General features: G+C 35.5%; 1 protein-coding gene across 1 annotated transcript in view; it reads left to right on the top strand.

Annotated features, from left to right (window-relative positions):
• The window catches only part of LOC113234926 (probable ATP-dependent RNA helicase DHX34), a 26,175-nt gene extending 13,577 nt beyond the window's left edge, over positions 1-12,598 (top strand). Inside the window, exons 10-20 of the mRNA XM_026470448.1 lie at positions 861-1,064; positions 2,016-2,201; positions 3,035-3,132; positions 3,831-4,038; positions 4,174-4,236; positions 5,661-5,842; positions 6,099-6,209; positions 7,834-7,955; positions 9,886-10,043; positions 11,216-11,343; positions 12,313-12,598. Coding sequence (XP_026326233.1) covers positions 861-1,064; positions 2,016-2,201; positions 3,035-3,132; positions 3,831-4,038; positions 4,174-4,236; positions 5,661-5,842; positions 6,099-6,209; positions 7,834-7,955; positions 9,886-10,043; positions 11,216-11,343; positions 12,313-12,598 — 1,746 coding nt within the window. The remainder of the gene's footprint in view (positions 1-860; positions 1,065-2,015; positions 2,202-3,034; positions 3,133-3,830; positions 4,039-4,173; positions 4,237-5,660; positions 5,843-6,098; positions 6,210-7,833; positions 7,956-9,885; positions 10,044-11,215; positions 11,344-12,312) is intronic.
• Positions 12,599-27,339: the final 14,741 nt, after the last annotated feature.

Below are 27,339 nucleotides of genomic sequence, written 5' to 3'. Positions count from 1 at the left end.
CACACACACACACACACACACACACACACACACACACACACACACACGTTTTTAAGTTTTTGTTGTACCGTCTGACACTTCAACCGATTTCAATAAAGGAGGAGTTTCTTTTTTTTGTACGTATGTTACGCGATAACTCTAACACTTACGTGATAAATTTGTGAACCGATTTTGATAATTCTTTTTTTGTTGGAAAGAAGATGCCTCAGTAGTGGTCCCATTTAAATTTCAAGAAATTATTCCACCTCCAAGGGCGCGTTTATACGACACGAATTTCATCGCGCTCACCCCGCGCGGTCGCCGCGCGAAGTCTGCGGCTGCCGCCGCCCAGCTACCGTGTGCACGTGTTCAGAGACCGAACTGTCATGGCAACATACTCTCTATTTATTTAGCTTTTAGGTGGAAGGCACTAGGTTGTCTTTTGTCTACGCGGTCGCCGAGCGGAGTCCGCTCTCCGACCGCGTGGCGGCCGCGCGAAAACTTTCTCCTCGCGTGTCTGGGCGCTAAGGGTGGCATACTAGTGAATGAATCCGGTTTCGTGCATTGTCCGGCAACCAATGTCAATAAAACTTTACCGAAACCGACATCAAAAATTCGTGGAATTACATTACATTTTTGAAGTCGGTTTTTTTTATAAAGTTATACCGCACAGAGTTGTCACCGTTTATAGCGATCTTTTTAAATATTTTTGTACGAAAGTAAAATCTGAAATATAATCCACAATAATATAGTATAATACTAATAATGATGTATATTACGTATATACTATTGTTATTACATATATACGTATACATATATTATTGTAATTTTTAATGTTATTAAAATTAGAAAATAATAGCATTACAATTTTTACATTCCAGGGAGCGCTTACATCAAACGAAAAACTAACTTCACTGGGACGAACCCTAGCCAACCTGCCAGTAGAAGTGGAACTTGCGAAAGCCCTAGTGATCGGCAGTGCAACTCTACCACCTCACAAGAGAGATTCTGCCCTCGCTTTGACTGCAGCTTTGGGCATCCGCTCTATTTATACTACGAGGGCGCATAGGGATTTCGAATGTGAGGTAAATTGACGAGTCTTATTAACACAAATTATCGCAGAATAATTTGAGTTATTAATATTTTTTTGTTTGCAAATGGCAGTCTCCAGTATTCAGCTTCAGTCGGTTGTCACTTCCAATGCAATGATTCCTAATTTTACCGTTAGATAGCGATGGTAGTCAAAGTTAGTAGCAATAGTAGAGCTCCTTGTGAAAGAGTTCGTCCAGGGAAGTACTGCCACCTTACGTATTTCTGTGTGAGCAATACTGTGTTCCGATTTTGAAGAATAAGGGCGCTGGTGAAATTACAGGCACATCGACTTGTCAACTTATATATCAGGATGACGGCGCAGTGGCAGTGCCCCTAAGATTTTTGTGATTTAAAGCTCTGAGTGGCACTGTAACTGTCATGGACGGGCGTATCGCTTACCACTGGGGGCATATCTTGTTTGTTCCATCACTTACCCTCATAAAAAAAGCTTCAGTCAATTGTTTCATGATTCCTAATTTTACTGAGCTTCTAGGTTTCAACTTTGCATGCTTTCCATGTAAAATCAAAAAACGTCATAACTTGCTATAATAGGTATTGAACCCTTTCAACGATATGGGAACAAGGTAAGGTTGAAATTATATTAACAGTACAGAATGTGTTACTTCTTTTTAAAATAGAAACAACGGCCTATCATTATCAAGATTCCACAGTGTTTAACATGATAAATGTCTGAGTTTTGGCTAAAGCGGTTATGATAGTAATCGAGCTTTAAGACACTTCCATTGTTTTTTCTTCCGTTGTACTGATGCATAGAATCACCCCATTAAATTCTCGCAGACCTTATGGCGGTGCCTGTGGTATTTTCTGGAGGGTGTTGCTAATATACACAGTAAAAATGTTACGAGAACCTTAATCAGCTCATGAATACAGATAACTCTTGGTCATTTGGCATCTATCGAGACAACGTAATTTTGTTTGTCCAGAACGCTCGCAAACCAGACGAATCTGACCACGGCGATCCGATAACCCTTCTCTCTTTATACTGCGCGTGGTTGGCAGTAAAAGCAGAAGGCCAAGGCGGACGCGCATGGTGTCGCAGACGCGGCATCGAGGAACAGAGATTATATGAACTGACTAAGTTGGCTGCACAACTCCGGAATTTACTGCAAGTGAGTGATATATACACAGAGCTTTTAACCGCTGTCTGTATGTCGTAGGTGTCAGGGTAATAGAAATATGATTTTTTAATTATTTTTATGTAATTACAAAAATTGTATTACCATGTAAAGGGATTTTTCGTTTAATTAAATTAAAAAAAAATCATTTCTATTACCGTGAAATCTAAGATATGGGTAATAGGTAGCAAATGACCTCCAAACCTCGCAACAGTTTTGCCAGTCCATCTGCATAACACCCTGTATAATATGAACTGTTAAATCAGCCTCCTTTAAGAACGGCTTTAGGATACAGTCTTCCGCTGTGAAAAATTATTTAAAGATGTTTGTGAACATTCCCTTCAGTTCTTTAATTTAATTGTATAATGCTACTTTTGTGTCTAAAATTAGGAATGAAACTTTTCATCTGTATGTAAATGGTGGGTATTTTCCTTCTTCAAACAAAACAACTGTCCGATTACTGTACTATAGCATGGGAACGTAGCTTGGGATTGCGTAGCGAGAGGTACTATATAAATATAAACGGCGATTATATCATAACTTTATGCATGTATTCAATGTTCAAAGCTTTGTCCAGAACTCCTAGATGTCTGTTTGACATCAATACTCTGTTATTCTTACAATTCTAAATACAAAACCTAAGCTGCCTGTACTACAGTACCATCTTTGTCACCCGTGACCATGCCTACCTGTAAAGAGCCTGTAACGTTGGTTTGTTTGAAAAACCTAGTATATGCGATTTTAAGTACGTATTGAGAACTCAATACGTATCTAAAATTATCGACAATTAGCACATTCAAGTAAATGCAAGTTCATTTTATCTGTAGGACAACAATCTAATGGAAACACCAGAACCTGAGTCAATGACGTCAGCAGAACGAGCGATGCGTCATGGACAGTTGAAACAACTGAAAGATATGAAACGGTAACGATTACTACATCTACATTTGGACCGTTCAGATATAAAATTCACTAGGATTTAACTTTCACGTCGTGGTGAATGTTCACTGATCCCACGGCGCCGACTCAACCGGCGAGAGGGAAACCCGGGGGGTTTTAGTGGGGTAGGCCCTCCAGTCTGGAGGGAGAGTCCCCACATAACCCCTGAGTCTCCATAAAGATTTCCCCCCGTCAAAAAAAAAAGGATTTAACTTACACAAATACTAATTAGTTATATCTAATACAAAAATTGAGGACCAATTTCAGCACGACAACATGAAAGACGTAAGATGTTGCAATTTACACCACTGTTTCTGAATACCGCACCGACCACGTGCCCTTAGTGACTCATTCGTGTTTATCGTGATGCCTATGTATTAAGCAAGTGAAAGAGAGAGCGTAATATACCTGTCCCGCTCCAATGACTTATGACTACTGTCGAGTAATATGCAAATTTATCTGAAAAATTGGTAACAAAATTGTTCGAAGGCTCATAGTATGTTCTACGTTGAGATGTATCTTTCGAAGTTTTATTTAGCGTGAATTATAAAAATATTTATTTTTCAGAAAAATGATGAATTTTTCGAAATGGAAATTTTTACCATGACCCAACATTACTTATGACCGAGTTTGCAGCGAGTAAATAATTTTACTATAGTAAATAATTAACTTAAAATGATACAGACAATACAAACAAAAAGCGGCAGAAGAATCGAAACGGAAGAAACGCCTCAAAGTCGATTCGTGGGAGATAGTCAACGACAAAAACGAAGAGGAAGACGTCATGGACATTCGCGATATTGAATTTCGTATGACCAACGATGCAGGAAGGATCAGAGCTCTTGTTTCTGGTGCTTCTGCTTCAAGTGGACGCGACCTTATTATGTTGAAGGTAGGAATGAATGAAAAATGATTACACGTTGACGGATTTACGGTTTTTGATGCAATTTCAGCCTGTATTAATAAACAGCAAAGTATGTTATTAAATTTATAACTACAATTTTAATGTAGGATTATTTTTTTTCAGTTAGTGTTATGCAGAGCGTTGTACCCACAAATTGCAGTCGCAGATGCATTTAACCATTGCAAGGTTATTATTTTATTGCTTTTACTATTTTAAATTTAACTTTATATTTTAAAATAAGAAGCACTGTCGCCATACTTACTTCTGCCGCCAAGCAGTACATTACTGTGTTCCAGTTTTAAAGGGTAATGTTGCTTTTGAAACAAACTATAGGCACATGGGACTTGTTAACGTTCTGTCTTCGGGTGACGGGTGCAGTGGCAGTTTGGGATGTTTTTTTTTAAATTGGTATTTGTCTGAGTGCTCTGCAATAGTGCTTCGGGATTAATTCCTTTAATTTAAAACTGTGTAATTGATGTTGTTGAACAGGCAAAGTACAAATTGTCACAAGAGTAATTAAAATAAATAATTTAGCAAATATAATAAATTTTAAAAAGATATTTTTTTTATAATATCAAGTGACGTAATAGTAAGCTACACGCCTGCCCATAACAGTTCCAGTGTCACTCAGAGCTTTAAATCACAAATATCTGAGGTACACTCCCACTGTACCCGTCACCCTGAGACATAAGTTGTCAAGTCCCATGTACCTGTAATTTCACCAGCACCCTTACCCTTCAAAACTGGAACTGCTTGTCGACAAAAATAGGTAAGGTGGCAGTACTTCCCTGGACGAACTCTGTCACAAGGAGCTCTACTGCTACAAGGTCCCGGGTTCGATTCCCGGGGCAGGAGAAATGTTTGTAGAGAGCTCAGAGCTTTATATCGCAAAGATACCGAGGAAAATGGTAGATGAAATAAAAACAGTTGACCTACAACAAATCAGTTTAGTTCTTCGATGAATCAAAATAATTTAATAAACAAAATTAGTTATCGTTGTCAATTTAATGTCAACAATAATAAGAATAAAACGACGGATTTACTGTATTACATGAATAATGTACGACAAGTCGCGTAGCTGAACGTTTGTTTGTTTTTTTCATCGAAAGAAAAAGATGCACCACTGTGGTGCAAGTTCGAATTTCAAAAATCTTTTCCACGATAGCTTTGAGAAAACGCTTTTGCGCGCAGATTTCTAATGAGAAAGAAAACCTTTCCGAGCTAGTGAGGTGAAAATGACCATTTTTATTTTACTGTCTTTTTTTAATTTTTCTTTCTGTGCTTTGATGACATCTACTGGAAATTAATCACAACATCGTTGAAGCAGCGGCGCAGTCATTTAACGTTTTTTTGTTTTTGAATTGTATCGAATCACTCACGCGACAGACTTCTATTGTAACAGTCTTTCCTACAAATATGCGAGTATTTTATCAAAGAAAATAAAACGATTAAGTTACGTACAGGTTGGTATAGAGGCAGGGAACAAGTAGAGAGGAGAGGATAAGAGCCTGTGACATAACGACACACACACTCTTACAGTGTCTTTGACGTTGGTCTCTATTATATTCTATTCATTAGATCACAATTGACAATGTTTATTTGAATTCCAGTCAATATTCGAACAAATATACCACACGTGGAGTAAACCGTTCGTGTTTCTCCACCCGACATCAATCTTCGGCAAGCAACCGCGGGTGCTGCAACTAAGTGACGCGGACATGCAAACTGATCCACCTCCTGGTTATAAGAGCAAATTGCCGCTGTCGGATAAACATCAGATATTGTGTTATTTGTAAGAATTTATCTAAAATGATTTAGAATAGAAATCAGCATCAACTGTTCATTGATATTTATGGATAATAAAACTTTATTAAAATTAAAAAAGTACCCGAAACAATACAGTGTGCTCTAAAATGGCAATAAAGTCACCATCTGTAAATATTCATTTTATGAAATTTAATTGATTATTCTAATTAATTATTTCAATTCCATTGTTTATTCTCCTAGCATACAAACATTGTTACCTGATGTGTTCGTAATTTTTTCAGATCTCTCCTCGAGACTACAAAACCGTATATAGTAAACTCAATGCGCATGCCTGCTGCGCAAACGTTATTGTTATTGGCTCACTCGATTGACACTAATATTGGGTTTACCAGGTAATTAAAATAGATAAAAACACATTTTTGATGCTGTTATAATAGCTTACTATTATACTAACACAGATAGTATAATACTATACTAGTACAGATACCCAATCTCATATAAAGAAATGTCACACTTGTAACTCCGTTTATTCGGACGCTTGTTTTGATTCTTAATGTAGATCAATAGATGGTACCAAGTAAACCTCGCGATGCCATTGTCCAGATTGTTTCTCTTGTTTAGGCGTTGACTATTTACAGTGTTTTTTTAATGGGACAGTATGGGGAAATCCGAAACCATAGAAGATACAAGGAAGCTTAATGTTATAAAAAGAGACTGTCCGAAGAATTTGACCAACTTCTGCTGTCGCAATTTTTTTCTTCCCGTACAATGAAGTCATCCTTATAAGAAACTGAGTCTATAAGCATTAAAAACTTACATCCATATACCTCACGCCATTTCCCCATCGGGTACGCAGAGACAACAATCTTCCACTTGCTACGGTCCTGACACACATCTTTCGCCTCATCAACACTGAGGCGCGCACAATTTTATTCATTTTGTATAAAAAATATTGTATGAAAGACAACTTCGGTTGTCCCGATTTTTTCGTCTCATACACTGAAATGATCCCTTGATCCCTGAAACTAAGTCGACAGCACTAAAAAAAAAAGATTTTTATTCATTTTATAGACAACCCACACGTGATCACAAAATTTGCTATGCCAAAATTGTTCTACAAAAAAGACTTAATGGTTCCTAAGACAGTTTCCTTGTATCATGTATAGTTGCAGATTTCCACATAAAAAAACACTGCATACAATAACATATAATAAAATTGCAAGGAAGCGGAGTCAGTACTTTTAATATTTTAAAGTATAAATCGACGCTAAAACGTTACTTAGTTTCGAGACCAAATTCAAAAAAGCATTTATTACAAACAACAAATAAAAAATATAACATTGAGAAATCTTCGATTTCTTATCTTTTCATAGACACTACCGTTTTCACCACCTAACATGTTTAAATAGTTTTGTATTATACTTATTATTTAGTATGACTTACCTTAAATTTTCGAGATTCAATACTATGTTTGTAATTTGATCCAAGCGTCGCCATCTACAGATTTACATATGTACTAAAGTAAATTTGTATGAAATGGTACCCCATGATACTAATATATTTTGGTTTTCCGAAAACCAAGCTCACCTCAGAATATGGTAGATTGTACTTATTTTCGTGGATTAAATCATTTCTGCATAATTCGTCTCTTTTCTTGATGTGAAAAGTTAAACTGTTTCTGTTTTGAATAAATTAAATTAATTCTAGTTACAACAATTGGACAGATTAACCACATTATAATGTTATTGAATATCATGATGTTTGAACTACCGTGATATTCATATATTTTTCCGAAATAACTCCACTAGTTTGTTATAATTATTAATACAAAGATGGAAGACAAAGAAAAATTCTTTCAACCTACCAGGTTTCGAAACTGCAACTGTGCCAAACCAGGGCCACCGCTCTATCAACCGAGCTAAAGATCGAGTCAGCAGGCCTTATGAATTTCTCCATGTATTTGTTATAGATCTGTGTTTTAATAATTATGACCAAATTTTATTCTCACATTTTCAGAATTGTATGCGATTCGTGGTTGTTGCTGGAGTTTCCATTTCCCGAGACTGGATTGAGTTTATTAATGAAAGCCGTTAAGTTACGACAGAGATGGGATGCTCTTATCAACCGACGACTTGCAGGTAAGTCTCCTTAACAGGTTCTACAATTCGCGTAGACAAACTTCACCTCGCCTGCCTTCTGAAACCTAAGCAATGTTGTCAATTGCCTGCTCTATTATGTTCTTATACCTGTGCCTCTACCACCAGTTTACTGTGACTTTTTTTTAATGATACTATGTGACAGGACGAACAAGTCGTGCGCCTGATGCTAAGTCTGTCCATAACAGTTGCAGTGCCGCTCAAAGTTCGCTGCCACTGCCCAGGTCACCTTGAGACATAATAGTAGGCTCATGTGTCTGTAATTTCACCAGTACCCTTACCGTTCAAATTTGGAATGCAGTAATGCTCGCATTACTGCTTGGCGGCAGAAATGGATAAGGTACTACCCTGGGGGCCTTAACCTTTCCAAAAACAATCTTCTTTCAATGTTAGCTTAAAGTAAGCTTATTTTAATATTACTCATATTTGGACCATGACGAACCTGTCAACCAAGTTATGTATTATTGCAAAAGTGATTGAAAGAACGAATGATTTCCCAATATTGTCTATTCCTTACTAAAAATAGGAAAGAGATAACGCTATGTGAACTATATAATGCCATCTCTTTCTTTTTTGATGTTCCGAATCGTCTTATCGTAGTATAATGTTTAAGTACTTAATGTTATTTACATTCAGCGAATTTTGACTGTTAAGAAAAGAAAAGTATGTAATAATAAAATCTATTAAAATTACGTTGTTTTCAATAATTATTCCGCATTTTCATCAAGTAAAATAAATAAAACAAGCTGAGTTTTGATAGTCACGTTGTGAATTCGGAACTATAGTCTAGTGTCAACGGTTAGTTTCACCAAGGAGCATATAGATGGCGCTGTTATAATTTTACGAAATAAACATCGCGTATTTTTATTTAACGAAAAAGTATTTACTATGTGCTGCTAAATAAAAAAATAAACAAAATATTGAAGAGATATATGTAAATAAATAAGTTCAATTATATTTAAATCATTACAAATCAATATTAAGACAATAAAACTGAAAAGAATATTGTTTCCATTGCATCCGTGCAACTTTTTAAGATTCCTAAATTTGACATATGACCTTACTTTAATGTTTTTGTACTTCACAATTTTGTAGGGCAAATTATACAGCGCCCCTAGCGGTCCTAAGAAGAAACAACATTTTGTATACAAACACTGCGTAGTGTTTTGTATACAAGCACCGCGTGGTCGCTAGCGATAACTGTAATCTCGTGGTACAGGCACTTCCTATCCTATTCTCAAACGTTTTTGACATTTAAAGGATGACGGTCACAATGTATATTTGATAAGCAAACCGGGGTGCTTTCATGTCTTATGTATTGGGTTGTCAATTTGTATTTTTTGCTCTAACCATTATGGGCAATGGTAGAATATTAACGAGGGCTTATATTCCATTGTAGCTGAGTCACAGACCCACCTCACGCTCTTTTCTTATCGGGTGAGACAAAATCTTTGCCTCTTAGTCTGCATCGTCCATTTGACGTATTTGAATTATTATTCATTAGTATTTTTTTATTGTATTGCATGTTAAGTAAAATAATTCAGATTTGATATATTCTGTCATAATAGCTAATAATAATTATTCTGCAACACATATATAGATTATACAGTCTTAACCATAAATTGCTTAATAATACTACATACCTGAGCTTTGTCACATTGTCATTACTGTTGATTTAACTAAGAAATTTCCTATAGTAAATAATTCAACCATGGATTAAACTGCACAGTGTTACTTTTTTTAGTTTGCAAAGTTGTACTCTATGCAAAAGACGTAAAGTATAATTTTTAACAAAGGATTTTGACACATTGTATATGTTTAGGTATAGATCACCGTCCATGTAAATGAACTTAAAAACTTAAACTTTAATAAACAGTTAAAATAAACATGCATATAATTATAATTATTTCAGATGCAAATACGAACAAATCGGTAGAAACAGAGCTCCAAAAGAACCAGCCTAAAGCGTCGTTTGAAGAGCTGCAGCACAATCTGTCCTGTGACATCAGTTCTTATATGAGCTCGGAAGTGTACTACACTATAAAGAGGCTATTACCTGGAGATTTGAAGGCAAGGTTTGCTTTTCATTTTTCAGAATGATTTATCTTGCCGCATGGAGTTGATCACTACTGCCAGCTCCAGGACATGAAAAAACTCCATACAAAATAAATTGTGTTGGCGCCATTTTTGGGTGTATTGGGGATAGTAATTACTACTTTAGCCCGCAGTAAATTAAATTAAATTTATATTCACTAAATTCATGGCAAACGATATACAACTTTAAAAAGTTTTACTCTAATTTTTACTATGAAAACCAGCGGCGTTACGTAAGGTATATAAGGCTCTTTAATTTATGCCTTACGTTTACCTGTTACCAATATACACTAACTACTCTCGTCGCTCTACTTGATATTTGTTTTTACTTTCTTGAAGGCAAAGACAACTATTACGAAGGTTATTATCTTTTTGTGAATGCCTTAAATTGTAAGTTAGTACATTAGAAACCGTAGTGTATAAACATTACGATCAGAAACGAGCTATATTAATAGTCCGTTTCTGATATCAAGTATGTAAACTACACAAACTTCAGCCGTTACAAGTTGCTGCTTGACATTGGACTTGAATACCAAACGCCTTATATAAATATTCAGGCAAATAAACGCGTTGCCGATGCTATTAATTTTGTGCAGGCGCTTCCGTTATTACACTGCAGCTCATAGTAATATTGCTCTTTATATTTTATTTACAATCAAATCAAATCAAATCATTTATTTCTTTGTGATACACAGGTTATAAAGTTGTTACAAGAATGAATTTTGAATCACTGTGATCCGCCTTATGGCATACAAAGTTGACAGTATTTACTTTTACTTTGTGTGTATAAGCGGTGTGTGTATGGATGTAACAATAATATAATATATATATAAGAGTATAATCACAGGGTGTAATACAAATTTTGGTCATAATGTGTCCATGATACTGACACCATAAAAAAATAGACTTTTTAATATTTTTTAGCGTTTTTGTTCCAACGGTGATCAGATTTGTACGGAAAAGCCTTAAAATCGTTTCAAGCTTTCAAATTGTTTGATGTCATGGACGCTTTTGAAACCCAAAGTATTTATTAAACTTTACACAATAGGTTAGCAGTTCAATTCTCAACATGATACTTTGAGTATTTTTTTAAATGTACTGATGAAATTTTTAGTATCTCATAATATAACCGTACCTTTATTTTACAGGTTTTATATTGTGGTCCAGATGAAGCGCACCCGAGTATAGACCCAAATCCTTTTGAAGAAGGCTTTGAATGTCGTGCTCATGATAAGAAAGGAGGTGTTTACGTTACCGATAACGTTGTTTATAACTGGTAAATATAACGAATAGTTAATTTAAATACGATGAACGTTTCTCTAAATTCGTGATACAAAACTTGTTTCGTAACTTGTTAACAAGCTTCTTTGAATTTATGTTACACTTTGTCAGTTATCAATGGAAATTAGTGGTAGTAGAGTTCCTTGTGAAAGAGTTCGTATAGGAAAGTACAGCCCCTTTACCTATTTCTGCTGTAATAGCAGTAATGTGCGCATTACTGCGTACCAGTTTTGAAGGGTAAGGGTGTTGGTGAAATTCCAGACGCATGGGATTTGTCAACTTATGTCTCAGGGTGACGACCGCAATGCAGTGCCCTTCAGATCTTTGCGATTGAGCTCTGAGTGGCACTGCAAGTCGCTTACCACGTAGGCCCACGACTTGGTTACATAATATTAAAAATAATGGTTCCCCATTATCTGCAACTAAAGTTTTGGATTATGATAATAAAGGCTGCTCGAAAACTCGCTCATTTTCTTACAAGAAACATCTGTCAGTCACCCATACATTTTGAGTTCTTCCAACCGTTACATGGTAGTATGTGAAAAAATTCGAACTGTATCGGAGACCATCATATTTCAAGTCTTTACCTGGCACGTCATAACATATTCCCCTCCCATGTTGGGTCCGGACAAAAAGTCTGATATTTGCAAGAAGAAAGTACGGATATTTTGGTAACAAAATAAAATCGAAATCTTACTCTTACGCGACAGCAGAGATAGACTAACGCTCGAGCAGCAACACATTTGTTATATATCGATTGCAAGGTGGACATTCTACCTTTTAGCTTGAAAATTGTCACCCTAAGCCGAAAAATCCGGACTAATAACAAATCCGGACAGAAAATCAAAAAGCTGAAAATGTGCCTTATGGTAACTCTACATCTATGTCAAAAGTGACATATTTTAGTGGCCCTAATTTGCTAATCGCGTAATAAGCGACAAGAGTAAAACTGACTTATTTTCAGCGTAATAGACACCGATTGGAGTTACACAAGCTATCAAGAAGTCTACAGTCTGCCCTGGACCTGTGAATTGTGTCATATAACAGCTTGCCTGTCGCCATTAGAACGCTTCCAACATACAAAATTCACCTGTTCTTCTAGAACGCAAGAGAACCTTCCAGAAACTTCCTCAGCGCCAAAGGATAATAGACCTAATGCAAAAGAATATAAGTGTGAAACTTGTGAACAGAATTTGTATATGACGCCTGTTGAAATATTAAGGCACAAGAAGAGTTGTAAAGGAAAATAAATTTTGTTATTGTTAATAGGTTTTATTTTGATTATTAATAACCTACACCAACTCCTACACACGTGAACATGAAGTTCCATTACTTGTTCTAAGTTAATAAACACGGCCTTGAAGTTAAAATTACTATTCCAAACATTTCCGCCTAGTGTGACAACTGAGACGGAAAGAATTGGAAAACACAGTAGTACTTGGAATCCGACATATTTTCGACAACCACACACAACAGCACGAGAGACAAGTTTCTGTTCTCCGCCCAAAATCTTTGTCTTCAACAACAACAACACCTAGCAGTGTAATTGGTGACTACAACAATAAAATGTCTATGAAATAACTTTCAATATAAGTACTTTTAATTATTTATATATAATTAAGTAATGTAAATTTTTAATTATCAACTAATAAAAAACTAAAATTTAATATTTAATTAATGTAATGTGATCAAAGTTCCGGAAGGTACAACTTGGGGCCTCTTGCGGCATACGTGACAACCATGAAGTTAAAACATTGACTTACAATTATATGGACGTCGGGTCCGCGCTAAAAAGTGTCCGCACTTGTAAGGCGCTAAAATCGTATACAGAGCGCGACACTCCGCTTTAGTCTTCATTTGTTCTACTGACAGCGCGATACTGCGATGACATTACAATTTAAATTTCGAATAGGTTGACTTGGGACATTTTTTTCGTGATTTTTGTATTAGACCCGTCGTCCATTTATTTGTAAGTCAATGAGTTAAAATCAATAGTACAAGTAAAACAACTTACAAAATTGTGAACTTAAAAGTACAGCAGTTTGATCATTACATAATCATTATAATACAGTATCTTGGCTATTTATTTAAGACGAATGTAGTCTGGCTTTGGGAAGAACTCTAGTAACATCAAAAGCATATTAGGCTCGGAATGGAAGCGAATTTTTGTAATCATGTTGTAGCACAAAGAACTTTATGGTCAATTGTGTAACATACAAACTAATACGAGCCAAAATCTTCCACGGAATGCGCGAACATTCTCGAGCATGCGCGAGATTCATTATATTATGTACAATATCGTTACAAAAATTCGCTTCCATTCCGTTCCGCCGCAATATAAATTGAGCCTAAAGGTGCTTTTCCACCGGCGAGGCGAGACGTGGATTGAAATTTGCATGGCAAAATCTCAATTCTTTCCTAGTGCATCTTCGGTGGAAATGGTCTGTTGATGTAATATTGAACCGTATTGCTGCCTACAACTCTTCACCGGAAATACGATTTCTCACGCGAGCCCGCGTAAAATATAATATTTATTTATTTGAAAACTTATTTAGTCATTTACGTAATATAAGCCTATTAAAAAACCTCAACATTTTAAATATTTAAATTCATCAACTAATTTTACATCCCACTGCTGGGTTTTCTCTCAGGCGAGGGTTTAGACCATATTCCACATCGCCGCCCGGCCCAATGTGGATTGGGGACTTCATACGTTTTCCGAGGGTTGTGAACCTTCTTCGACGTGCATGTGTGCATTACGATGTTTTTCTTCACCAAAAAGTTCATGGTTAATTTCAAATTAAATGTTTTTCATAAATTCCGAGAAACTCGGAGGTACGGGCCCGGGTTCGAATCATATGAAAAATTTCCACTATTTGATATTTTTCGGAAAATTACCCAACAGTAGGGCCACGTAAAGTACGTAGAAGGTTATGTTAATTCTAGGGTCGGCAGACTAAAGCACGTAAGTCAAAATCCAACAGGATTCATTTAAATTAATACATTACCGGGTAAAGCACATAAGTCAAATTCATTTGTTACTTCAAGTTTGTAAGTCAATGGTTACTTCATAAATTTCTAACTTTATTGTAGAGGTTATTTTACTTCCAACACTAAAAATAACACAAAAAATATATACTTACATATATATAAATAAATGAAGCACTTTTTTGACTTATGTGTTATGTGTTTAGTCCACCGACCCTAGAATTCGTAATTGCAATTAAAAATTAAAATATATATATATTAAAATATATAGCATCATTTAGCAGTCATCATTCGTGAAGAGACGGAAAAATGGCGGGTTTATTGTAAAATAGTTACAGGTTTTTCACAAATTTGTTTTTAGTTTAAGTATTATTGTGAGTTTCTTAATTATTTATTGCTTGTTTAAGCTGATGGCTCCATAGCCAATGCTTAACAAATAAATAAATAAAATAATCTTTCATGAAAGTTTGTTTATTAACAAACTTGCGTATCGCGACGGGTAGCACAAAATGTAGTAAATTACCAAATTATTTTATGTGTGGTATGTTAACCAATGAAATGAAGTGGAGTAGTATCTTGTGTTACTACTTACTATTTGTAAGCAAATGTTGTGTTTTAATAGTCACCACTGCGCCTTTTTAACGAGAAAATATTTTTTTCTTAAAGTAAATGTTTTTTTTTGTTTTGTTTTGTTTCTGCTTTATTATGGAAATTTTTTACGCCTCGCCAGTGTAGTCTACCACGCTTTACACCACTGGTACATTTATAAAGCTTATGTACTATATAGTTTTTGTAGGATATTTTAGATTTTGAAAGTTAGTTGTACCTACTTCAATAAGCTCAAAAATAGCAGTTCTAAGCAATAATAACTTGTTGGTAAGTAGGCGAAAATAACAATCCAATATAAATTTTATTGAAATACCTACATAGAATCAATTTCAACACCCCAATGATCACTGTGCGTGCTGTATCTAAAATTGATGTTGCTTCATAAAATTTTATTATAGGTACTACAGTTGGTTGTATGATTCACTATGGAAAGGTTTACAACTTTTCCATTTACTAGGGTAAGTGTACCAGTGAATGAAACCTTAAGGAAATTCTCAACTTTTTAAATTTATTAATAATACAATTTCAATATTCTTACAGCCTGACGTCTACCATGGTGACCTCTCACTATTTAAGATTCATTAAAACGATTCTTCAGAGTTGTATTTAGAACAGTTATCAAAATATTTGATAAAATATCTGAAAATACCCTGAATCACCAGTGAATGAACGCCTTTTGCTAGTAAATGAACGCAATAAAACCCAGTAAATGAACACAAATATTGTATTTATAAAATAATCAAAAACATAAATGTTTTAAAAACATTTCACAGTAATTGTTACACTAACTTAAGCTAAAGTTACAAATATATAACAGTGACTGAAGTCATTGTTTAAATCAACCCAAAAATGTATTTCAGTCTTAACTAAACTTTAACTCACAGGATAACATTCTTAAAGTATTGGCATAACATAATTAGGTACCTATTAAAGTTATACTTATCTAATTATTTCAGTCTCAAAATATACACCTAGTACCTATGTAACAAACATTAATAGGAACAACATAATAATATAATATAAAGAGATCTTTTTTCACTTACTACCTAGCTAAGAATGAAGAAGAAGGACTCACTCTATGTCTTTAAAGCTTACGTCAGTAAAAGAGATCATTCCTCGTCGTGAACAATTTGGTTCATCCAGAACACGTACAATGTCAGAAACATGTACTTCTGAAATATCTGGGACTTGGGGCTTAACAAAACTAACAACATTTTCAACAACTTTCTTCTTTCTCAAAAAATCTATCTTACATTTTAATCTTTCGTCGTCAATCATCAGAATTTTTCCAACAAAAGAACGTATTCTCTTCTCAGTCTTAAACTGCACAATAACATATTTACCACAAATTATATTATGTGGTGGATGATTATCACTGGAAACGGATGTGGACAAGAAATTTCTTTGTATATCTTCATTCTCATTTTGCGCGTTTTGATCAGTTTCTTTCTTCTTTTTTTGTTGTAATCGTAACGGTGTGGTGTTTTTTTTCTGCAAATTTTTATTGTTCCGTGTAATTTCACGTCTACATTCAATTCGGGCATCTCTTTCCTTCTTTTTATTTTTTTTATCTTCTTCTTTCTTTTCCTTTGCAATATCTAGTTTTTCTAGGTATTCTTTAAATTTACGTCCTGTTAAACCAAATGGCATGGGTTCCTTTTTCATTGTTTTTTTCTTTTTGGTTTCTATTTGAGGGTAAGATAAAAAGTTTTCGATAGGAACTTTGCGTTTTGGCACAATCGTGCTCGAAGGAGTACTGGAAATATTTAAGTTACTATCGCCCAAGACATGAGTAGATACTACTTTCTCTTGAAAAGTTATTTCGGGTTTATCAGCATCACCATCATGTATAAAGGGATCTATCAAATCACCGTCATCTTTAGAATTCAAAACAGAGGGACCTTCAGAAGAAACTGTGGCAACAAAATTGGTACATTGTGAAGTGTCAGGCATAATTACTTCGCTATGATAAGTTTGGGCAGTTGAACTATTGATGTCACAAAAGCTTGTGATAAGTTCATCGGATGTGATTTGCGAAAACGTATCATACCACGGCAAGGGTATAGGAGATTTATTTTTTTCTTTTTCGATGATAAAGTTTACTATTTCGTCTGTGGTGTCAAACCGTAGCCCAATACCACTTTCAAATAGAATGTCGTCGTCTAGAAGAATACTACAAGACTTACTCAGAACAGGTGGATCTGCTTCAATATTATTTTCATCGGAGCAAACACGAGTTTGTGCTTCAGTAACAGTCACCACGACAGGACTGCTTGGATTAGGTGAGGAAGGATGTTGGTCTTTATTTGATGATTCGGCCAGACATTGAGTTGACGTATTAGATAAATCAAGGGGAATATCTGTGGCTGATGAGGTTTCCGTACTCTGACCTCGGTTTTCAAGTTTTAACTTACATTTACTCCATAAACCGTATAAATAATGTTCATGAGATCGATTTATATTATAAGACTGCATGAATTCGTTTTTGATGATGTGTCAAACTTCATTTTCAATTACCCTCATTGTACTTCTTAAATCATCCTTTTGGTCATCAGAAATGCTCGCATCCATATTATTTTGCTCTTTAGCTATTTCTTGTCTTCTTGTATTGATGCACTTAGAGTAGTCAACTGCATTAGGATCAATAGGAAATAAACCACATGTCCTGAAGGCTTTCTGTATGGTTTCGGCTTTTATTGATTTATCATAAGCTTCCTTGAACTTACCAGCAAAACTTTGTTTAGTTATCGGAGCAGTAGTTTTCTGTTTATGTTTCCTTGCAACTTTCTTCCAACTCTTCTTAAGTGGACCAAAAATACCAACGTCACAAGGCTGAATTATATGCGTAGCATTCGGATGAAGGCAGTACAAAAATTTTTTTTTTTCAGAGCAGAAGTTGAACATTTTTTCATTTATATGAGATTTATGCCCATCTAGGAAGAGCAACACAGGAAATTTTGTGTTATTTTGTACGAGCCACTCGTAGAACAGGACTATATATGATAAAAAGGTTTCAGACACCATCCACCCACTATCTGATCGGCCTATATGCCAAGAATCTGGAAAATTGTGAACCACTGCAGGCGGCATCCTCTTGTAAGGATACACTACAAAAGGTGGCACATCGGTCCCATTTGCTGCAAACGTGCACAATACTGTTATGGACTCTTTTTCTGCTGAAGTTGCTATCTCGTAGGTATTTTTGTAATTTTTGGTCCAAGAATGAGACCCGTTTTTGGACATGTCATGATGCCAGTTTCGTCGGCGTTAAAAATACGACTAGGGTCTTCTTTTATATCCAGCAAGTTTTCTTCAGCTAAAAATTTATCCAACTCCAAAAACCACTTCCTTAAGCTTTCCTCAGTAACAGCAGCTCTTGCTTTTGATATGAGTTCAGCATTTCTTTTAGTTACATCTTGGTGTCTATTTAAAAAAAGTGATAGCCACTTTCTACCAGGTCTGTTATCAGTGAATTTGGTATTTCGTTGGTTTGTGTCTAAAAAATCTTTAACTGTGTCATAAACCTCTTCTGGATGCATAGGAAAACCCACTTTGGCTTTATTTAAAATCCAGCGAGCAAGTTTTCGCTCTTCTTCGAAAGGTAGTTCTGAAATTGGGCCCATTTTTCGTTGCCATGGTACTTTATTGTTGATTTTGTTATGTAGAGTTGACTTTGGTATATTATACGCTTTGCTGGCCTTATTTATACTAATTTCACCTCTGAGTATAGCATTAAGTGCTTTCTCCAGTGTCTCTTGGGTGTACCGAAATCTAGAATAGGACTTTTTGATGGGATCCATTGTGCATGCCTAAAACGATAGAAAACTTGTTTTATAAAAACAATATGTATGTAACTATGTAGACTTAGTATAACGGGCCATAAGTCCATTATTGATAGTAGATATCTACTTAATTACTTGGATCACAAAGCAAAATTTGATACCGTTCATTCATTGGTACAATAAAAGTTGAAACACCAGTACTTGAACACGTCAGTTTTTCATAGTATATTCACTGGATTGTAAAAACCAATGAAAGAACACCTATGTTCCAACACTAGCCAGAAGATTAGAAATCAGTTTTGGAACGTTATTTGCAAAAATGAACTTAATATTATCAGCCTAAGTTGGGTTATTAATAAATCTTTGAAAAGCCAACGTTCTAGTGAATGAACCATATGTTCATTCACTAGGGTTTTGGTAATTTCTTGAGCTAGTGCATGAACACGTGTTTTATTTAAATATTACTTACAAAAATGATTAAAATTGTCTGAGAGTATAAGCATTGAGTCATATATAACCTTTATCTAAACAAAAATCTATGTAAACACTGTAAATATGATGACCAAACTACGATAAGAAAAGTAATGTCTTACCTGGCCCCTAAATTCTTGCTCATACAAAAAAATTTTTAGTAGCACACCTCAACTTTCCCGTGACGCCATTTTGCAACTGAGCTGTATTTGTCATCGGAATAAGAATTGCCATGTTCGAAATTATGTTGCCAACGAAAAAAAAAAAAATTGTTTACGGTAGAAATTGTTTGTTTTCTTATTTTGGAGAAAAAATCGTGTTTTGTTCATTCACAGGGGTGTGTTCATTCACTGGTACACTTACCCTATCGTCATTTCTTGTATTTGTCCACATTATGGTAACGATACTCGAAAATATGACTTTGGGATTGCATTGACTCTGTATGATCTGGACATGAAGGTTACGTTTTAATTTTAAAATGGGCACGTATCTGAAGAGAAACAAGGGCGTGTATAGTTTCAGATAGAGAGAACCCGATTTTATTATTAAATTATTCTTCAATCTCCACATTTTACGGTTAGATCCACTTTAAAGTATTGCCATGTCCACGTGACCAGATTAAAAAATGACTTTTGTTTTTATTTATGTTAAGTGCCATTTGCTATACACTGCCAAGATCCATGTGATACTATTATTTACTTGTACCAACTGTAATTATATCATGTATTAAACTATGGTACAATATTATATCGTATACCATGGTTGCAATAATCGATATTCTATAGGTATCTGATTAAGCGACTTAGGTCTCAAAATTCTTGATATTCCAGAAAAGTGACTAGAAAGAGTGCAAAAAAATTGTGGAAGCTCTTTAATCTTTCGAGACCGAGATTATGTATGAAAGTCACCAGCACCACACGCAGATGTCGAGTCGCAGACTGCGTCGGCGCTAGCCGCTAGCCTTTGTAGCCCGGGTGCAATCAATACCCTTCCATTCAATACTTATTCTTCTTTTATTCTTATAATATATTATTAGTTATATTTTTCCCAGTGATTGGAAATTCGGGTGTAAATAGTGCAATTATAAATGATATCTTTGGAGGCTTCGCGAACGGCGCTGGGCGCTACTGAGAGCCTGTGCCCGTACCACGCCGCACGCCTTGCATCTTTTTTTTTAAGAGACCAAGTGTAGGGACAAACAAGTCGCTCACGTGGTGGTAAATGACACGCGTGTTGATAACAGGTGCAGCGCCACTCAGTGCTTTAAATCACAAAGATCTGGCATTATCACTGCGCCTGTCACCCTGAGACATATGTTGACAAGTTTCATGTGCCTGTAATTTCACCAGCACCCTTCTTAACTGGAACGCAGTAATGCTCATATTACTGCTTGGCGGCAGAAATAGTTAAGGTAGCAGTACTTCTCTGGGCGTACTCTTTCATAAGGAGCTGTACTGCTACTAAATTATTTGATTGAATTATTTGAGTCTTTGGCGAGCGATGCTTCGCTATCCTATTACAGTTTCAATCTAATAAGTTTTTATAAAGGGTTTGGCAACGTTGCTGCCCATTCTAGATGATTCTCTTCGTCATTATACACGTCACCCATAGCAACTTTTGAACCTTTTCTGAACTGAAGTATACTGCATCTACCCTATAGGTAGATTGACACTTTGATCTCTTACAGGACAATATGACACGAAGGCAATTTATTGCGTACAAGAACAAAATACAGACAAACAAAGGACCAAAAGCAGAATAAAACATAAATGGTAAAAGTAATAAGCTTGCATTGTATTTGATATTTTGGAAATAGCGGTCAATAAATACCAGTCCTTTCGACATAATTATTCGATAATCTTCTTGTGGTTGATGGATTATTTTTGTCAAATTCCGCAATATATCGAGGGTAAACATCTTGTTGTTGCCTTTACTATCTGAGAAAAAACATAGGTAGTTGGACTTGTTTTTGTACCTATTGCTAAACTAAAATCTAGCATCGTCCAACGGACTATCTCAACGCTTCTGGACGAGGCTGCAAGTCACGAGTGCCCGTGCCATTGGACTAATAAAAAAAAAGCGCGCGAAAGCGAGCTGAGATGGCGCGAAAGATTGTTCCTATTACATTAAAATTGTCCGTGGCCCTACAATAGATAAGAGGAAATGTATTTTACTCCTTGTATTTCAAGGATACTTATACGTAAATATGTAATAAAGTTACAAAATTATAATAACAAATTGCGCAGAGATATCAAAGGCATTAAACACGAAAAATAATGCATAACCCTTACATGCATACATGAGTGAATGGAGAAGAGGAGAGTCATCAACCAGTATAACGCTATGGGTTGTTTATTCTAACATCTCCGCGCCAGCACGATTTAATCCAAATATCATATAAGTAAAATAGCAATATATGAAAATGACGGGTTTTAATAGTTACATTTTTGACACGAATTAATTTTTAGTTTATGTATATTGCGTTTTTAGGTACCTATATTAAGTTGTGCGTTTCTTGATTATTTGTTACCATTAAGCTGATGGCTCTGAAGCCAATGCTTTTTATATAAATAAATAAATCAAAATACCATTGCTGAGAGACGGGACCTCTCCTCTCTGCTTTGAAAGATAATAAGTTTATTTTTTAATTTATTACATTGTTTTAAGAAAAAAGTCTACATAAACATTGTAAAGCACCGTTAAACCCTACTTGGGTTTGTCTCGATGCCATAGTCGTAGGTTGCAGCTAATAAAAATAAAAATCGGTCATCGTTGTCACTTTCCATTAAGTGAGACGGAGGACAAAAACGCGCTTATTTTGCACCAAAAAATATTTTTCCTAGTATACTAGTTACAGAATAACCTCTCTCCAAAACACATTCTGTACTATAACAGCTACTTTATTGTACTTAAGTACTTCGTATATTTTCATATCAGTACCTACTCCAATAGAGTGCAAGGAGTACAGCCAGTGTCATTATGGCATGGATGCACGCCGCGTCGTGACCTGTCCGCCGGCTGCGCAGTCTGCTATGCACTTTTAATGCGCACACGCACTGTGAACTAATTTTTGTACTTTTCGTTTTAAATATCATGTGTTTCGAGCTACAAATATGGCCCACCTTCATATCTTACCTTGACTATTGTCAAAGACCTGTTTTGTGTAGGAAATACACAGCACTTTCTCCATAGAGACCAAATAAAAATCCCAAAAAGTATTTGGAAAATGAAACTATTTTTTCGGATCTAAATCGCGTATTTTTTTTTAATGATAGCAAGTAGCGGGACGACCAAATGGTGCGCCTGCATGTCCATAGCAGTTACAGTGCCACTGATAACTTTAAATCGCAAAGATCTGAGTGGCCCGCCACCTGTTAGACATAAATTGATAAGTTCCATAGTTCCATGTGTCTACAATTTCACCAGCACCCTTATCCTTCCAAAACGTTGTAGGTAATGCTCACATTATTGCTTGGCGGCAGGAATAGATAAGATGGCAATACTTCTCTGGCTGGACGAACTCTGTCACAAAGAACTCTAAATAAATATAAATAAATAAATAAACTCTATTGCTAATAAGTTATAGTGTAGCTATATTTGTTTTTCAAACAAACCAACGTTTTGGGTCTTTACACGTTCCGTGCTCACGGTTGACAATGCAAAGACAAATTATGCGCGATTTAAATCCGAAAAAATAGTTTCATTTTCCAAAGTGTAGCAATAGCGAAAACCTTATAAGAATTTCATTGCCTACATATTAATTTTACGGTATTACTATTTTACATGCTACTGACTAAAGTAAGACAAACTGAGAAATTCGGATATCGCTATAAGTATTACATAATGTGTTCCTATACACGGCCCACTCAAGGTATATCCCTTCTCAAGATAGCTTAGGGTACACGTCTTCAAATAGCTTTTCTTTCACTGACATGCAGGTTTCTTCGTGGTGATTTCTCTAAACATACTAAGAATTTGTAGGTTAATATAGGAATAATTCGTATCGTTGCTATAATAAGGCCACATCTGCAAAATGATAACTTGTCAAGAGAGATCGAAAGATTCTACTAACGAAAATAGTCGATTAATTTTAAGCTTTAATAGGAGAGTTATACAATTTTACATAGGTACTTATAAGTAATTTGCTTCATGTAGTTTGTATTACTTAGTAGTGGGAATATTCTATCCTTTGATAAAGAGCATCAGCAAAAGGAAATCACAAGACGCATGCAACTGGGTGGGCTGGATGACATCTTAAAATCGGTTGGTTCCTCCACAGTATTTGAAAACACGCTTATTTAACCAATGTGTCTTGCACACTATAACTTGCGGTGCCGAGATGTCGACGCTCACACAGAAGGCTGTTTTACAGAATGAGAGTCGCAAAAAAGCCATGGAGCGACTCATTCTCGGCATCCAACTTATAGATCGAGTTCCGAATTCCGAAATCCATAGACAAACTAAGGTCCACGACATAAAAGAGCGGATAACGAGTTTATAATGGAGCTGGGCGGGACATGTAACGAGATGTGGTAAACACAGGTGGGGTAAGGCGAGAACCGAATGGTAGCTAAGAAATGGATATAGAAATGTGGGACGTCCTGTAGTGAGATGGGTGGACGACATTGTCAAAGTTGCGGGCAGTAGATGGGTGAAATTAGCACAGGATCGTGGTGGAAGGCACAAACTACTGGAAACCTATGGGTATAGGCTGTGAAGTCGGGCTGTAGATGACGATGATGATGGGAGAGAAAAATGTCTGTAGTTCTGTGAAGACTATTTCTTTACAGAACAAATGGTAAGAAAAATACCAGTAGTTCCGTTAGCAGAACTGTACAATAGAACGGGAGTGATTGAATTTTCTGACATTCCTGTGATAAAAGCACTTCTGACATTATGATCACATGCTTTATACCAAGCGTAATTGTAGGTATACCTATTATAATATATAGTAATCGGGATCCGTATAGGTAATACGATTCTCATTGGGTTGCCTTAATCAAGATATAGGATTTATATTAACAACATTGTAACTTAAATTTGAGTGTTTGAAACATTGACTTACAATGGTTTGAAATGTCATTACCCTGATTACCTTTTTTTTATAACATCAAGTGACGGGACGAACAAGTCGTGCGCCTGATGGTAAGATACATGCCTGTCAATAACAGTTACAATGCCACTCAGAGCTTTAAATTGCAAAGATATGAGGGGCACTACCACTGCGCCCAATCACCCTGAGACATTAGTTGACAAGTCCTACAATTTCATTGTAAGTTTACCAGCGCCCTTCAAAACTGGAACACAATAATGCTGATATTACTGCTTGAAGGCAGAAATAGGTAAGGTGGCAGTATTACCCTGGACGAACTCTTTCACAAGGAGCTCTACAATTACTAAAATAAAAAATATCTACAACACACCTGATTGTTTTGTCTGACGAGGCAAGCTGCAAATCGCCGAGTTCCCTAATGAACAAACTGTATCTACATTTTTTTGAGAAATGCCCGTGTTTCTTATGGATTCCATTACGCGAATTACTCCTCCCTTACTAGTCAGGACGATTGTCCTGACATCCATTTGTCCATCTGAATGTGATTACATTGAGATGGAATTATGAGACAATTAGAGTACCTAATTAGCATTCCACAGGTGTAAGCGAGAATGATAGATTAAAAAAAGTGTGTTAGAATGATACTTTAAGATTTGAAACCAATGCCATAATTATAATGTCCTACAATTAAAATGAAAACAATGATGACAAGCGAATTACACTGTAATAATAATAATAATGCCACAACAATTGGTATTCCAACTTTGCCATTCGCGAGGTTAAAATTATAGTGAAACAATAACTTGGTAGGTACTACAGGTTATTAGGTATACAGCTTCCGCGTATTTCGATGACAAAAATCCGTGGTTGTGATCCGTTAGCTATTGCAGGTCGTCACGATCTGGAATGTTTGGAATAAATATTGTAAATGATAAACGTGTACAAATGTTTATTTATAAAGAGCAATCCCTAGACTTTTTATTTGGGTTAAACCGGGTTAGATGCCCCACTTTTTAAAAGGGTATCCATAATTCGAAAATTATTAGTTTACCATGAATAATTCCTATGAATATAACTATTTAAATCTTTTGCGTTACTTTAAGACTTGATTTTATTGATCTAAAATTTACTGATTTTGAAGAAATGGACTTTTTACAAAACTATTTTTTTGATCCCAAAACAAAGCAGCAATCGAGCGTAAGGAAAACGCCGAAACCAACCAAAGTGGCGCACGTGGAAAGTGCCTCTAAGCGGATAATTGCTTCTTTTTTTAATAAATCTGGACACGTGGCTACTGTTGCTTTGGAGAATCGTTGTACCGTGAATAGTGATTGGTACACGGTCATTTGTTTGCCGGAAGTTATTGACGAATTCCGTAAAAATAACCGTAAACGCCGTATCATCTTGCACCACGATAATGCCAGTTCTCACACGGCCAGACAGACAAATGAATTTTTTAAGGTGAACAACGTTGACCTTATGAGCCATCCCGCGTACAGTCCCGACTTGGCACCTTGTAACTTTTATATATTTTCAAAAATTAAGAACCAGTTACGCGGTCAACGATTTTCATCACCTGAAGAGGCTGTGGAAGAGTATGAAAAATATGTTTCAAAGATTATCACGGAGGAGTGGCATAAATGTTTTCGAAATTGGTTCATTCGTATGAAAATCTGCATTAACGCTAACGGTGAATATTTTGAGAAACAGTAAATTCATTTCTGACCATTTATAGTAGTATTGTTTTGTTATTCATTCCGGAAACTTATAGTGCGCTCCACGTACTAAGAAGGATAGATGCCTTTTAGAATAAAATTAGTAAAATTCATAATAAAATGTTTTATTTGTAATCTTTAATGTATTGTATATATTGTATTGTATTGTATGTATGTATGCATGTGTATATGTATTGTATATATATATATATATATATTACATCTTTAATAATAACTATATATGTATTCAAAATTATAACCTACTTCATAGTATTTTTGTAGCTATCCAAACATTCTATACAAAAATGTTCGCTGTTTGAACTGTGAATAATTTGTCTTTTTGGTACTTTTACATACTTTTATACTATTATCATTTACTTGTCTTTTTCACTAAAATAATGTATTTTTTTATTTTCTTTTCCTAACATTCTTGTCTTGTACTTTGCCCCTAATAAAGGGCACCTATACCGAAAAATCGAGGCGACTATCCTATTCGATATGGATAGATGCCCTTTTATTATTTAACTAAGCTATTTGCAAAAGAGCGATTATTGACACCTTGGTGCGAAGTTATTGAACCAGTGTATAGTTATAATAAAAATAAAACGGAATTTGTTATAACTTACAAAGTTATGCGACAGTAAATACTTGCGTCTGAAATTTTGAACCTACGAACATGACAAACGTGTTCAGTTTTTGGAAATAGTTGTTTCAGTGATTGTATGTAATTATGTGTGTTTATTATTATAATGGTACTTATAGTCATTTTAAGTGGGCGAATCGATACAATATTATAACGTTTATTTTGTAATTAGACTGTTGCACAATGGACTTGCTGTTGAAATTTTCGACAATTTGTTTCTTGAGAACCTGCACTCTTCGTTAGTGCTATGTAGATACCAAATTATAGATAAAATAATAATACATTAAAAAATCTACAATTATTTGTCACACATCCAATGCAAAATGAATTACGAAGGCAGTCAGTTTAAGTAGGTGTGCTGGAGCATATTATATATTTTTTACGGAAATGAAATATAACTAAGTATCAACTGTTGGTATGTACTAGCAGGTCCGTCAGGCGCGTACAAATTAGACGCTCAAGGAGGCGCTGCTGTGGCACTTCCTCGAGTGTTGAATTAGAAAGCGGTCTTAAATTTTACACAAGTGGTGCCCCATGGCACTATATACGTTTTCTATTCTAATTTTCATTTCGGAACACTTGTGTTTATCTTTCAATCGCTAGCAAGTAAACAAAATGACTTGTATTGTTACGGTCAGGTTGGAAAAGTCAACATTCATTGGTCCACTGTAGCAGGACTCGGGGCCACATGGATCGCTGATCTGGGACCTGGGCCCTTTTTATCATTGCG

Source organism: Hyposmocoma kahamanoa, unplaced genomic scaffold (genome assembly GCF_003589595.1).
Source record: "Hyposmocoma kahamanoa isolate Upper Pololo Valley unplaced genomic scaffold, ASM358959v1 86, whole genome shotgun sequence".
In the NCBI taxonomy this organism is placed as follows: domain Eukaryota; kingdom Metazoa; phylum Arthropoda; class Insecta; order Lepidoptera; family Cosmopterigidae; genus Hyposmocoma; species Hyposmocoma kahamanoa.
The sequence above is the reverse complement of the archived record's forward strand: the minus strand, read 5'-3'. Positions and strand labels throughout refer to the sequence as shown.